We start from the raw sequence: 16900 nt of genomic DNA on the forward strand, positions 1-16900 counted from the left end.
ATAGAAGTCATGTGTTCTCCACATCAGATTTTTTTTTAAATAAAAAAAATATTAATTACAGTGTAAGTTATGACATTTTTAATTATATGTTAAAAAAAATTAGATTCCTATACTTTTTTTTGGGGGGAACCTGCTACATAAAATTGAATGTGTATTTTATAATGAATATAAAAAAACACTCTATTCAAAAGGTTTATTAAAAGAAAAAGTATAATTTAACTATTAATGGTAGCAATAGAAGAGATGAATGAATTGATAAGTAAAAAGATATGCCAAATCCTTGATGAGTATTTAAGCTGAGACTAATTGATTTATGCTTGTCCGAGGTCATAATAGCAAAGAAAAAAATTCTCACTTAACATACAGATCAGTACATATATATATATACAAAGCTAAAAAAAAGTATTAGATGAAAATAGATAGATTAATGTGGAAGCACTGTAGAATTAAAAAAGTAGTATAATTTATAAAGTAGTTGTAAATTGGTAGTGGGGAGGATATCAAATGAAAAAGATAGAGTAATATGTAAATTACATAAATTGTTATTGGAAAGACAAAGAGAGAGTGAGATAATGTAGTGGGGGGGAAATGTCTTTGGTCGAGTTTAATTCAAGTTGAAGTTTAATATTGCACTGTGGTATATTTAAGTTGTATCTTTACAATTGAATTCTTCCCTCCCTACTCTTTTGTTTCTCTCCTTTCTCCTCTTCTCTCCCTCTTTCTAACTTTACTATTCATCAGTTTAGTTTGGTCAATGCTGTGACATCTGTACATATTTGTAATGATTATGTTTTTCTTAATAAGAGGAATTTACTTAAGGAAAAAATAACTCTACGTTGTTTTTTCCTCATACATTTAAGTGATACTGATTTTTTTGTTAATTTATTTAATTTAATTAATATGGCATTAAATTTAATTAATTTTTTAGTTGTTATTATTTTGTTATATATCGTTATTATATTTATGTTTTTAAATGTTGAATTTGCAACTACTGCACCTGTTATTGGAAAAGATGGTAAGTTTATTTTTTATTTTCTTTATAAAAATTAGTTATATATATATATATAACCAAAAATTGAAATTTATTTAATTTTTTAATATTTAAAAACTTTTAAATTAAGTAATAGTATATTTACAATAGTAAATTAATTAATTTTTTTTATCAAGTATTATTAATTAATTATTTTATCAAGTATTCAAATATTACTGTGCGGGTGACAATTTTGTTTATAGTATTTTTATAAAGTATAATTCCTTGTTTAAATTTATTTTAAAATATATATATATATATATATATATATATACACGAGGTGCTACCCAAAAGTTCAGGGAATTTGAATTTTGCACGCGAACCGTTGCTGGTACGACCTGCTGTCGCTAGAAGTGGCTAACAGTACTCTTTGTGAATCAGTATTCCAACAGCTGTGATGGTGAGAGGCTGCATTGTTGACTTTCGTGCAGTTGTGTAATGTTGTGTTTTACTGGTTCGGCGATTTTAAATAGCAGATTTTAAAGAACAAAGAACCTGCATCAAATTTTGCTTCATGTTTAAAAAACTGGTGCATAAACCCATCGCATGCTTGTGGAAGCATTTGGTGACAATGCTATGAGTAAAAGTAAAACTTTTTTGTGGTACAAACGATTCAAAGATGGACGAATGACAGTCGATGACGATGAGCGTTCAGGAAGACCATCAACAAGCGCAACACCAGAAAACATCACGAAAGTGCAAGAGGCTATCAGATCGTAGACAAACAATCCATGATGTTTGTGCAATCGTACAAATGTCATATGGGTTCGTGCAATGCATTTTGTCAGACAATTTAAAAATGAGACGCATTACTGCAAAATTCGTACCGAGACTGTTGAACAGCGACCGGAAACAAAATCGCGTAGCTGTCTGTAGCGAATTGAAAAATTCAGCCAACAAATTCCCCACCCACCCTATTCGCCTGACCTTACGCCGTGCGACTTTTTTCTCTTTCTGAAAATAAAATTTCAATTGAAAGGCTGTCGTTTTAACACAATTGAGGAGATTCAGGAAGAAACGCAGAACGTGCTTCGAACACTTACACCTGCAGGCTTCCAGGGATGCATGGAATCATGGGAAAAACACTGGGATCACTGTATCAATGCTCAAAGGGATTACTTTGAAGGAGACAGTGGAAATTATAGTTTACGATAAGCTATTTTATTTTTATGGTAAAATTCCCCGAACTTTTGGGTAGCACCTTGTACAGACTGACACTCGCAGTAACATAAGTATTCAACACGGGGTCATACATCTAAATCAGTTCAACCATTGTTCTGCTACAGTGGAACAAACACACATACATAAACCCTAAATACATTACATGATAAAATAAAAATTTTTTAAAAAATCGACTGCCAAAAAAACCATTTCTCCTTAATATGGAATAATTAAAGAAAATGCGAGTGACAATTATGTATATACTATAATTTTTACCTACTAACAAATACCCTGTTTGAATTTTGAAAATTGGACAGTTGTTTGGAGAAATATTATGAGAGCACCCCATTGTACCTCCCAAAACAGCACCTGAAAGGTATCCTGTTTGTTATCAGTTGATGGTGATGATTCCTCTAGCCTCACATGAGGTACTGATATCATCACCTCACCACTCTAACCTCACAGGAAGCCCGATTATTATTAAAGAGAAATTTATTTAATATTTTATTTAACATAAATTTAATTATATTATTTTTGTAATATTATTCATTCAATTCAAAGTCAGCTTACAAAGTGATAGAGGCTCACAGTTCATTAATTTAATTCATTAAAGTTTCTGATTCAACCGGCAAATCTCCACTACTACATATATTTATATAGCCTATAACACTCCTGGTGATGTAAGGATTCCAACACAGGATTATGCATCTAAATCGGTTCGTCCATTGAGCTGCTATGGTGGAACAAACATACACCCTAAATACATTATTCTCATTTTTGGGTGTTGTGTAAAAAACAAGCAGTATATTTTTTTAGACAGGTAGATAATTTTATTTTGTTTGTTATATGATTAAATTATACCGTTTCATTTTGAAATAATAATAACAATCAAACATCTATATATATTCCCTTCCAAAAAAAATATTTTTCAGCTCCTGAAAATCTGCATACCTTTTAAGGATTAAAAGTTTTACTCTTACCAGTCATATTTATACGTTATATAGATTATTTCAAGAATCGGTAGAATGTGTTTCTTAATGTATAAACAAAGGAACTGCTCTAATATTTACCTGGATGGTTCAAGGGAAACCTTGGTAAAATTTTGCTAAGGCAGCATCACTAAATAGGTAATTAATTTTTTTAAAGTTTATATTAATTCATAAAATAAATTTTTTGTGCATAATGATGGAAATTATTTTAGCATGAATATTTATTCATATTTAAAAGATGTAAATATTTCAAGTTTTGTTTTATTTTAAATGGATTGATGATTTATTCAAATCGGCAACTGTCATTCTCTCATCCAGAAATATTATTTTGGAATATTTCCAGAAAAGAAAGAAAGCCTTCTTACACTGGATTATTCATTCTACTTAAGCTTCTGTTCTGGGAACAGAGTCTTAAGTTGAATAATCTATTCTATCTTCTTATTATTTCTTTTAATTTTTCAGTTTGTCTGTCCATTTAATTTTCTCCAACCTCCTCCATGCTCACCCTCCAAAATCCTCCAGTCTTTCTTTTTTCCTTTTTTTATTTTATTTAACTGCGCTTGCTTTTTTTTAAATGTTCTCAGTATAAGGTGATTCTTCACCTAGAATATTTTCGTATTGTTTCGAGCAAAGTAGCAAAATGACGATGTATGCGCAGTACCATACGATATAATTATCCTCCGCAAAAACGATAATCCCAAATCTTTACTTGCGGCCCTCGAGCGTTCCTCCCCGCTGCTGTACCTCATATACTTATAGTAAAACCAGTGGAGCTTTTAAACATTAATAAATACGATATAATGAATAAAAGCCGAAGCTTTTGCGTGTATTTCTATTTGACTAAGTAGTAATAAGTAACCCACCGGGTCGGTCTAGTGGTGAACGCGTCCACCCAAATCAGCTGATTTGGAAGCCGAGAGTTCCACCGTTCAAGTTCTAGTAAAGCCGGTTATTTTTACACGGATTTGAATACTAGATTGTGGATACCGGTGTTCTTTGGTGGTTGGGTTTCGATTAACCACACATCTCAGGAATAGTCAAACTGAGAATGTACAAGACTACACTTCATTTACACTCATACATATCATCCTCTGAAGAATTATCTAAACGGTAGTTACCGGAGGCTAAACAGGAAAAATAAAAATAAAAGTAGTAGTAAGTACCCTCACTAAGTGCCCTAAAACAGTTGAGAAATTTGATGTTTGCGTTGCAAGCGCTTATGTGGAGCCTTATTATAAAGAATATTCAACAACACTTTGGTTTTCAGCAATTCATTTTAAAAGATCGATTATTATTATTATTACTAATTTCGTTTTTACAAATTCGATATTTTTATTATGCCTAACATAAATTGGACATTGAAATTTACATTACAAATATCCCAGGTGTGTGCAATATAAGAGAAAATTTAATTAAAATGATAACATCCCGCGGACCCTCTTCGAAGTTCTTGCTGCTCCCCGGGAGTCCGCGGACCACCAAGTTGGGAAACACTGCTTTTTATATTTTGTACATGTTTGTTGATCTAGGGTCTATATAGAACGGTTTTCGCGCTCATTTACTTAGTGTAAAGATAGCTTGTTAGATATCTGGATCGGCAGGATTGAATATGTTGTTTGAGTTCAGTAACACTATGGTGGTAGTGTAGAGGAATTCAGATCGTGAACGATTCAGCGTCGACTCGAACTCTCTTACCTTTCGTACGAGAGGTAAGCGCCTCCCCTTCCCTTAATATCACAAAAAAAGTTGTATTTTTTATAATTCATCATTTTTTTAACAGTGATGATTGTTAGTTACAGATTTAGAAACAGATTATAAATTACAAAATATATTAAGTAGTAAATATATTTATTTATTTTTTTAAATGAAGTAACGGGGAGGTGTATATTGAAATTGTAAGGGGTAAAAGAAAAATGAGAACAAAAAGATTAGGGATTCTTGGTCCAAGAATCAGGTAATAGTTATAAGAGTAGGCGATTAGGAAAGTTGGTAAGAACTGAGACAAGGATATAGTATATTTCTGTTGAAATTCGTTAATTTTGATGTAATACTTTTTCAGTTTTTTTTTTTTTTTGTCTTCAGTCATTTGACTGGTTTGATGCAGCTCTCCAAGATTCCCTATCTAGTGCTAGTCGTTTCATTTCAGTATACCCTCTTCATCCTACATCCCCAACAATTTGTTTTACATATTCCAAATGTGGCCTGCCTACACAATTTTTCCCTTCTACCTGTCCTTCCAATATTAAACCGACTATTCCAGGATGCCTTAGTATGTGGCCTATAAGTCTGTTTCTTCTTTTAACTATATTTTTCCAAATGCTTCTTTCTTCATCTATTTGCCGCAATACCTCTTCGTTTGTCACTTTATCCACCCATCTGATTTTTAACGTTCTCCTATAGCACCACATTTCAAAAGCTTCTAATCTTTTTTTCTCAGATACTCCGATTGTCCAAGTTTCACTTCCATATAAAGCGACACTCCAAACATACACTTTCAAAAATCTTTTCCTGACATTTAAATTAATTTTTGATGTAAACAAATTATATTTCTTACTGAAGGCTCGTTTAGCTTGTGCTATTCGGCATTTTATATCGCTCCTGCTTCGTCCATCTTTAGTAATTTTACTTCCCAAATAACAAAATTCTTCTACCTCCGTAATCTTTTCTCCTCCTATTTTCACATTCAGCGGTCCATCTTTTTTTATTTCTACTACATTTCATTACTTTTGTTTTGTTCTTGTTTATTTTCATGCGATAGTTCTTGCGTAGGACTTCATCTATGCCGTTCATTGTTTCTTCTAAATCCTTTTTACTCTCGGCTAGAATTACTATATCATCAGCAAATCGTAGCATCTTTATCTTTTCACCTTGTACTGTTACTCCGAATCTAAATTGTTCTTTAACATCATTAACTGCTAGTTCCATGTAAAGATTAAAAAGTAACGGAGATAGGGAACATCCTTGTCGGACTTCCTTTCTTATTAGGGCTTCTTTCTTATGTTCTTCAATTGTTATTGTTGCTGTTTGGTTCCTGTACATGTTAGCAATTGTTCTTCTATCTCTGTATTTGAACCCTAATTTTTTAAAATGCTGAACATTTTATTCCAGTCTACGTTATCGAAAGACTTTTCTAGGTCTATAAACGCCAAGTATGTCGTCGGTTTGTTTTTCTTTAATCTTCCTTCTACTATTAATCTGAGGCCTAAAATTGCTTCCCTTGTCCCTATACTTTTCCTGAAACCAAATTGGTCTTCTCCTAACACTTCTTCCACTCTCCTCTCAATTCTTCTGTATAAAATTCTAGTTAAGATTATAATATCGGAATATTGTAAAGAATTAAATTAGGTTGATACGCCAAGTATTAACACATCAATCAGGTTATTTAATGTGGTAAGAGATAAAAAAAGTAGAATATTAAAGATTGAAAGATTTGAAACTGATAACTAAGGATGTAAGATGTAATAAGAAGGATAGAGTTAAATTATTAGTACCGATCGTGGAGTAATGGAGAATAGTATTTAACCGATCCACTAAATGATGGTTCAAAAAAATTATTCTACCAATTTAAGTGTGTCACACACTTACGCGCGCATACACATACACACGAACATTGCAACTGCTAAATTGTGTTAAATACCGATTAAAGAATTATTTATAAAACTAAATGGAATTATATAATTGTTAATTTAATCGCATAGCAACATTATAACAAAATAATTAAAACATTAAAGACACACTTTTACTTCAGTCCGAAGAGAGAAAACGTGTTTTTCTGTCTATAGAAGAGGGCAAGAGTATAATTTTATATAATAAGAAATAAGAAAAAAGGAGAGTAACACGTAACAAAAGAAGTTTTATTAAATATATTTACATACATAAAGTATATACATATACAGTTTTCATATAATTATTTTAAAATGTTCGACAAGATTTTAACTTTCATCGTTTTATTATTACTTATAAAATTATTCGCAATGGTCATCAGCTGTGCATTAGAAACATTATACATCTTTTTACCACTCATCCTCTTGATTGTTCTGTCTTCAAAACTTTTAATCGTCTTTGCTGCACAAATCTTAATTTAAAATGTTCATGTAAACGCCATCAAAATTGCCAAATTTTTTAATGTAATCTACAACTGAAAAGAATTTACATCAAAATTGTCAAATTTCTACGAAGTTAAAAATTGTGTGATTTTTCAAGAGTTAAATAAAAATGTTTAGAGAATCCTTCATTCATGAAAATTGTCAATTAAAAATTCAGAAGTTATAAAATAAAATTAAAAAGATTTTAATGGAATTTACGCTGATGAAAGTTAACAAGGTATTATTATATAACTGTATCTTTTGTGGATGAGTTTTTCTATTTTAAAATTTCTACCGATTGATCTTTTTTCAAAAATTTCAATGTCTTCGTCTTCGCTGGAGAAATAATTGAAAATGTTAACGTAAAAGATGTCAAAATTGCCAAATTTTTTATGTAATTACAACTGAAAAAGTTTTACGTCAAAATTATCGACTTTGTCGGAAGTTCAAAATTAATTGTGTGATTTTTCAAGAGTTAAATAAAAATGTTTAGAGAATCCTTCATTCATGAAAATTGTAAATTAAAAATTCAGAAGTTATAAAATAAAAGTAAGAAGATTTTAATGGAATTTACGCTGATGACAATTAACAAGGTATTATTATATAACTGTATCTTTTGTGGATGAGTTTTTCTATTTTAAAATTTCTACTGATTGATCTTTTTTCAAAAATTTCAATGTCTTCGTCTTCGCTGGAGAAATAATTGAAAATGTTAACGTAAACGATGTCAAAATTGCCAAATTTTTTATGTAATTACAACTGAAAAAGTTTTACGTCAAAATTATCGACTTTGTCGGAAGTTCAAAATTAATTGTGTGATTTTTCAAGAGTTAAATAAAACTTCGTAGAAAATACTTCATTCATGAAAATTGTCAGTTAAAAATTCAGAAGTTATAAAATAAAAGTAAAAAGATTTTAATGGAATTTACGCTGATGAAAGTTAACAAGGTATTATTATATAATTGTATCTTTTGTGGATGAGTTTTTCTATTTTAAAATTTCTACTAATTGATCTTTTTTCAAAAATTTCAATGTCTTCGTCTTCGTTGGAGAAATAATTGAAAATGTTAACGTAAACGATGTCAAAATTGCCAAATTTTTTATGTAATTACAACTGAAAGATTTACGTCAAAATTATCGAATTTCTCGGAAGTTCAAAATTAATTGTGTGATTTTTCAAGAGTTAAATAAAAATGTTTAGAGAATCCTTCATTCATGAAAATTGTCAATTAAAAATTCAGAAGTTATAAAATAAAAGTAAAAAGATTTTAATGGAATTTACGCTGATGACAATTAACAAGGTATTATTATATAATTGTATCTTTTGTGGATGAGTTTTTCTATTTTAAAATTTCTACCGATTGATCTTTTTTCAAAAATTTCAATGTCTTCGTCTTCGCTGGAGAAATAATTGAAAATGTTAACGTAAACGATGTCAAAATTGCCAAATTTGTTGTGTAATTACAACTGAAAGAGTTACGTCAAAATTATCGAATTTCTCGGAAGTTCAAAATTAATTGTGTGATTTTTCAAGAGTTAAAAATGTTTAGAGAATCCTTCATTCATGAAAATTGTCAATTAAAAATTCAGAAGTTATAAAATAAAATTAAAAAGATTTTAATGGAATTTACGCTGATGAAAATTAACAAGGTATTATTATATAATTGTATCTTTTGTGGATGAGTTTTCTATTTTAAAATTTCTACAGATTGATCTTTTTTCAAAAATTTCAATGTCTTCGTCTTCGCTGGAGAAATAATTGAAAATGTTAACGTAAACGATGTCAAAATTGCCAAATTTGTTGTGTAATTACAACTGAAAGAGTTACGTCAAAATTATCGAATTTCTCGGAAGTTCAAAATTAATTGTGTGATTTTTCAAGAGTTAAAAATGTTTAGAGAATCCTTCATTCATGAAAATTGTCAATTAAAAATTCAGAAGTTATAAAATAAAAGTAAAAAGATTTTAATGGAATTTACGCTGATGACAATTAACAAGGTATTATTATATAATTGTATCTTTTGTGGATGAGTTTTTCTATTTTAAAATTTCTACCGATTGATCTTTTTTCAAAAATTTCAATGTCTTCGTCTTCGCTGGAGAAATAATTAAAAATGTTAACGTAAACGATGTCAAAATTGCCAAATTTTTTGTGTAATTACAATTGAAAAAGATTTACGTCAAAATTATCGAATTTCTCGGAAGTTCAAAATTAATTGTGTGATTTTTCAAGAGTTAAATAAAAATGTTTAGAGAATCCTTCATTCATGAAAATTGTCAATTAAAAATTCAGAAGTTATAAAATAAAAGTAAAAAGATTTTAATGGAATTTACGCTGATGACAATTAACAAGGTATTATTATATAATTGTATCTTTTGTGGATGAGTTTTTCTATTTTAAAATTTCTACCGATTGATCTTTTTTCAAAAATTTCAATGTCTTCGTCTTCGCTGGAGAAATAATTGAAAATGTTAACGTAAACGATGTCAAAATTGCCAAATTTTTTATGTAATTACAACTGAAAAAGTTTTACGTCAAAATTATCGACTTTCTCGGAAGTTCAAAATTAATTGTTGGATTTTTCAAGACTTTAAATAAAACTTCGTAGAAAATACTTCATTCATGAAAATTGTCAGTTAAAAATTCAGAAGTTATAAAATAAAAGTAAAAAGATTTTAATGGAATTTACGCTGATGACAATTAATAAGGTATTATTTTATCTTGTGTATGAATTTTTCTATTTAATAAAATGAAAATTCTTGCTTTAAAAGAATTAAAGTTAAAAGAATTTATTTTAATCCATATTTATATATACACATATATATATATTATACAAAAAACACTGCAAAACTGTTTGGTTTTGCAATGGTTTTTTTAGGTTCATGATTTTATTGCTTTTTTTAATTTTATGACTGGTTTTGTTTTAAAATAAACCACAAACAAATTCTACAAAATTAAAACCAAAACAACAAAGAAATAACTAACCCCGAAGTAGGAACTAAAAGATAAATAAATACCCCAAAAACATAATAAATTCCCTTCATTTCATGATGATTTTTTATATATACCTAGTCAGGGCTCTGGACATTTGGAGCTCAGGTTGACCTAGGCGAGTCCTGGGGCCAACCCATTATTTTGTGTATCAACATTTACGAATGGATGGGTCATTTCCAACATGTTCATTTTGTGTTGAACGCCGAATAAATCATGTTAATGAAGAATGTCATGTGATTCAGCATATTCAGTGTAGCCCTGACATTAGTACAAAGTGAATTTCATGTTGCACTGGTTTGTTAAAAAAAAAAAACTGGCACATTGTACAGAAAGAAAATCTATATCCTTTCCACCTGTAATTGGTTGTATTTACATTAATTTTCTCAGAATTAGATTTTCTACAAGTTTTCTTACTAAAATTCTACGTTTATTAGTCATATAACAAAGCTATTATATTACAAACCTTAAAAAAATTGTTTTTCTATACCAAATTTTGTGTTTTATGCCGGATATCTTAAAAACGGCTGGATTTACAGTTCTGGGATATATTTTATCCTATCTCCCAGCTCAAATTAAATAAAAAACCACCCGCTTTACAACTTAATTTTGGTCCCAAAAATTATAGTAGGGTTTCTATTTATTAGAAGAGCTAAAATCCGGGCGAAATCTTTTGCTAGCTATAACTCAAAAACAAAGCGTTTCCAGACCTATGTTTGTATGAACCTTTTTCATTATTTTTACCAGTAGAACATGTCCTGAAAGTTTCTGTGTTTCTTCATGGGACATCTGTTTATATATATAATATTCTAAAAGTGAACCTTTTGCATACGATATAGCAATTAGCGTCCCAAATCTCAGGGTATATGAGTTGCAGTGGGTTAGGCCAAACATCATCTTACAGCTGGAAGTTGAAGCTAGTAGATGTGCAAAACGTGAAGGTGAATAAACTTTCTACAAAACTGTGCTACATTTTACAATTTTATTTTGTTAAAGGCACAAATCCTGCGCAGACTCATGAAGAAATTTATGCTGGTTATGGGCAAGATACATTGTCAAAAGCAACAGCCAAAAGATGGTTCAGTCTCTTTCGTTCTGGAAATTTCGATGAGTTACGCCTCACAGTTGTAATCAATTATAGAAAAAGTTATATTCTAACAAAAATCAAGGAAGACCTGCATTTAAGCAATCATGACATCACTAATGACCTAAACATCTATTACCAAACAGTGTTAAACCGTTTGGTGAAAGCCGGTTACAAAAAGAAGTTTGATGTTTGGGTTTGATGGGCACATGATCTGACTCAGAAAAATTTACTTCATCGAATTTGTCTCTGTGAATCTCTACCAAAACATAATGAAATCTAGCCATTTCTGAAGCAGTTGATCACAATTGATGAAAACTGAATAACCTATGGCAATAATATGTGATAAAGATTGTGGTTGAAGCGAGGAGAAGCCCTACAATTTGTGGCAAAAAACCCACACTGATGCCCAGGAAGGTTATTCTCTGTGCTTGGTGGGATTGGAAGGGCATCTTGCATCACAAGCTGATACCGTCAAGCAGAATAATAGACTCAGACCTGTAGTGTCAACAATTAGCTTGATTGCACCTAGAGCTCAAAAGAAGTGGCTTGAGCTGGTCAACAGAAAGAATATCGTATACCACACTGACAATGCCAGTCTGTATACATCTTAACGACCCATCTGAAATTGAGAGAACTTGACTGTGAGGTTTTAATTTATCCGCCCATATCTGGCACCTTCAGACTATTATTTGTTTTGCGCTCTGAAGAACTTCCTGAATGGTGTTAAGTTGGTTTAAAAGAGGCTTGTGAAAACCACGTGTCACAGTTCTTTGACTAGAAAGTACAGTTCTATAATGATGGGATTATGGTGCTGCCAGAAAAATGGTGTCTTGTAATGTTATTTTTCAGTAACAATAAAAGGCACAATACTTTTTAGATAATCTGATATATATATATTTATTTAATGATTTTCTTGTTTGCTCACGTTTCAATTTTCTCTTTTAAAACTTTGTAGCAATTTGATGATCAATTTTCAACTCAGTTATGGTTGTAATTTATGTGTTATTTATGGGTTGTAATATACAAGGTGTGCAAACAAAATCAGTGTTTTAAAGCGTTTTAATATCTTTGTTAACTTTTACTTATAGTAATGAATCACAAATAAAATGAAAAATCAATTCTTATAGTTTTTCCCTGCTAGTGTTCAATATGAGCACTTTTCGTACACATCCAACAGAAGGAGAGTTGACCCCATATTTAAATCACTATGTGTAGAGAAATGGAAGTGTCAGCTACTTAAATCCTGTGCCTTAAATTAGATAGATCTGTTGGTAGTGGAGGCATAAGCAAGATCATTTATAAAACCTCGAAGGAAAAATCACATGGAGTCACACTTTTGGAGGCCATCACAAGCACGCTCTGTTGTTGGCTCTATGTGCTAAACCAATTCAGTGTTTGGGGAAAAGTCATTCAACTGATACCATACAGAGTTGTGGCAGTGAGGAGGTGCACTATTGTGTTGCCAAATAAAATTCTTGAACCATCTTGTAGTTGAAGAAGAGCCATGCATGAACCATGTACAAGTAAGTGACTACTGTTACACTTGCTGCAGCAAAAATGAATGGCCCATAAACTTGCCATTGGGATATTGCATAGAAAACATCTAATTTTGGGAGGTCCCTCTTGCATTGTAAGATTTAATGGGATTTTTCCAACCCCAGACATGGACATTATGTGTGTTAACTTTTACGCTTAAGATAGAATGTTTACTCTTCACTAAAGATAATACTATCAAGTGAGTGCATAGTCTGAAGGTAGATATAGGAAGAGTTTTTGTGTGAAACCTTTGATGTTAGAGGAAGATGTGGGGATCACGTTTCCGTGAATCTGTTCATTTGTTAGTTGGGGGTTGTAAGTTATGGTAGGTGGTTGTGGTTGGAAGAGGCCAACTGAAGGCAGTAGTAGTTTGTGTAATTACGCTGATGGAAATGTCTGCCAAGGCATTTCCATCAATGGCATCCTAACAGAGACCAAACTGATGACTGTTGTATTATCACGTTTAGAGGGTCTAACAGACCCGACTCTGATGAAGTCTAACAGTTCTGTCATTAGGACTAGGAACAGAGGGGACTAGGAACTAGGTGTGGCGACTGGGATCATCACAAGGCAGGTATCTTGCTCTGTGGGGGTCTGGATGACTTCCAGATATGGATATTAGTGTGTTAACTTTTACACTTAAGTTAAAATATTAATTTGTTGCTGAATACGATCAAGAAAGTTGTCATCTTCGTAGTGCAACATTTAATTGTGAAATAGGCATGCAAAGTGTATTCAGTAGGTTTCAAAGCTTGTAATAACTGTAAGAAGTATGGGTGTGTATGCAAGAATTTCCTTAAAACATTTCACACTAGGATTGCTAGTTTGCTGCTGGCCTTCTATATATCCTCAAAGCCTAGGCAATTTACTGAGTTTTTTTTTCCTATTTTAATGTTATCTTTATTTAATTTTTTCCAATCCCGCATTATCAATTCAAGGGCACAGTTGAATAAAAGCAGTGACAGTCCATCTCCTTATGTTTTTCCTGTTTTGATGTCGAATGGATCAGATATTTCTCCCCTGAATTTAACCTTGGATTTGGTATCCGTTAGTGTTAGTCTGATGATTTTGACTAGTTTTGGGTGAAGCCCTAAATTTCTCAGGATTTTTAGCAGGGTTTCTCGATGTACACGATCATATGCTTTCCTGAAATCAATAAAAGTCACTACCAGTTGTTTATTCCTTAGTTTATGATACCCTATAATTAATTTTAAATTTAGAATTTGTTCTGGGCAGCCTCGCCATGGTCTAAATCCCCCTTTCCCCTAGTTTATAATAAAACTTGTTTTATTTTAATATTAAAATAAATTTTTGATTATTTTATTTAATTTTTTGTTAGTCTGACTAAAATTTTTTTTATAATTCTAAAGTAGCAGATATCTCTGAAAAATTAATAAATAGGAATAAAAAAAATAAAATTAAAATTTTTATTCAACTGTTAGGATGCAGTTTAAGTTTATTTAGGGGGTCAAAGTATGGGAACACTCTAACTTTTCAATCATTATACATAGAAATATTAAATTCACCTATAACCTCAAATTAAATTCACCTATAGAAATATTAAATTCAACCTCAAAACGATTTTGTTTTTTCATATGAGACCAACACATCACAAGCACATTGGGGAACAACAAATTTTTAATTTTAAGGGTAGGATTGTGACATTTATTGCAAAATAAAAGTTTTAATATGAAAAACATCAACATTGGGCCATAGGTTAAAATCCCAATGGTCCATTTAATCTTTTTCATAACTAGTTTCAATACTGGTTTATACTGCTTATTAAGTAACTCCTCAATAGAAGAGATACAAAAAAAAATGAGATTTAGTAAATGCTCCTACTTAAGCCCACTTTTGAAACTAGCTGAACTATTAGATGGCCACAATTTTCATTAGGGATGTTACAGCCCAATGATTTTTATGTCAAAATTTTTGTTTTTAATATTCTTTAAAGTGGTATGTTACAATCCCTCTTTTTTTTACTTAAGATTTTTTAGTTACTCAGAATGGGACTCATATTTAAATAGATCATTTTGAGGAGCATTTGCTAAATTTCAATTTTTTTGTGTTTAACACTTGATAAGTTATTAAAAGGATTGCTATACTTTATAAACATCTTTCTATTTATTTTAATAGGCATCTATTTAGAAAATTCATATCTGATATAGCAACTCCTGGATTAGAAAACTAGTGTTTCATTACTATATTATCCTTCTTAAAAACTAGTAGTTATTCACTAAATATTATTTAATTTTAGATTCCTAGCAAGGGTCTGGCATGTTTGTTATCTATCATTTCATACAGTTCATCTTACTCATTAAAACATTCACAAATATATTTTGAAGGTCATAACACATGTAAATAAATAAAACGCAGTTATTAAAATGTTACAGGATGTAGTTAAATTGAATTATAATTTTTAAAAATAATAAATAGATTTAGAATAACAACTCGATTAAAAATTAAAAAAAACTAGATATAACTAGTTTATAAAGTTAGATATGTTTTTCATTTTTCATACTTTAATTTTTTAAATAATTAAATTAATTAATGAAATAATTTTTTTTTTCAGAACATAACTGTACACCAGGAGAATTAGTATGGGTAAATTGTAATTTGTGTACGTGTAATCTACAAGGTCATGCTAATGCAGTTTGTGCAAGAATGTGGTGCCAACCGACACCAAAATCGCAATATGAATCAAAAATTGAATAATTGGAATTAATGTACATTGTGAACAGCATTTTCAATAGTTATATTTTTAATAAAATTACCAAAAATTAGTTTTTTAAGAAATAATTATAAATAAATGATTTTCTGTAAGATTAATATTTTTAATCATGTAATTTTATTTTTTTAAATATTTTATGTATTTTTCCCATATTGAGTGAAAATTGCATTATTTCTTGACAAAAAAAAGTACATTAATTTCATGTGATATACTATTTGCCCTATTGATATTGACGATACTTCTTTCTTTTTCTGTTTAGCCTCTGAAACCACCATAAGGTATTACTTAGAATGAGGTGATATATATGAAGTGTAGTCTTGTACACTCTCAGGCCGTTAATCCGTGACATGTGTGATTAATTGAAACCCAACTACCAATGAGCACAAGTATCCATGATCTAATATTAAAATCCGTATAAAAGTAACTGCTTTTAATAGGATTTGAACCTTAGAACTCTCAAATTCTAAATCAGCTGATTTGCGATCACAAGTTCACTACTACACTAACCCGATTGGTTATTGATATTGATACTAGTCAAAAATACTTTCTCTGAAAATAATCATGTTCATTATACAACTAATTCTTGTGGTGAATTGGCTGAAGATGTCCTTGTATGGGTGAATATCATCATGTATTTTCTTTCAGCTCGGCATGCTGATATAAAACATTTTACAATATAACCTCATTCATCCAGGTTTGACAAAACCGGCTGGGATCCAAATGAATTAAAGACTGTATAATCCAGAAATATCATTTAATTTATTGCGATCATAATCGCTAATCTCTGTGGCAGAGTGGTAATGTCTCGGTCTTTCATCTGGAAGTCTCGGGTTCAAATCGCGGTCAGGCATGGCATTTGCTACAAAATTCCATTTCCATATCCAATGCACAAGCTTCAAGCTTATGTGGCAATATCATCAATCAAAATAAACATAAAAATAAAATGTAAAAATACCAAGAATTATTTAAGAGAATTGAAAATAGGCCTTACTGTGGTTCAAACATTTTTGTAAATGAGGGTGTATTTGAATGCAATATGGTATTGTGGCTATAACAACTTTTGTTTGTTTGTAAACAAATCTAAAATCTTTAATCTACTAATTAATAAACATGAAAGATATAAATTCCTATGTAAGAAACACAAATAAATTGAATTCATAATACTATATCAATTTGAAATTAAAACATTGGACCAAAATTACAAGAGAAATGAGAACCGAAGGTTTGTAAAATCCCAGTTGTGTATATATTTAAAGTATATTTACTTCCTTTAGTTGGCTCTACACTTC

General features: G+C 30.5%; 1 protein-coding gene across 1 annotated transcript; it reads left to right on the forward strand.

Moving 5' to 3' along the window:
- The first annotated feature begins 646 nt into the window (after positions 1-646).
- Positions 647-15726, forward strand: LOC142333878 (uncharacterized). The gene is made up of 2 exons (XM_075381461.1): positions 647-1015; positions 15453-15726. Exons 1-2 carry the CDS (start codon positions 901-903, stop codon positions 15593-15595), a joined length of 258 nt encoding a protein of 85 aa, XP_075237576.1. The 5' UTR covers positions 647-900; the 3' UTR covers positions 15596-15726.
- Positions 15727-16900: the final 1174 nt, after the last annotated feature.

This window comes from Lycorma delicatula, chromosome 13 (assembly GCF_047948215.1).
Source record: "Lycorma delicatula isolate Av1 chromosome 13, ASM4794821v1, whole genome shotgun sequence".
NCBI classification, from domain to species: Eukaryota; Metazoa; Arthropoda; class Insecta; order Hemiptera; family Fulgoridae; genus Lycorma; species Lycorma delicatula.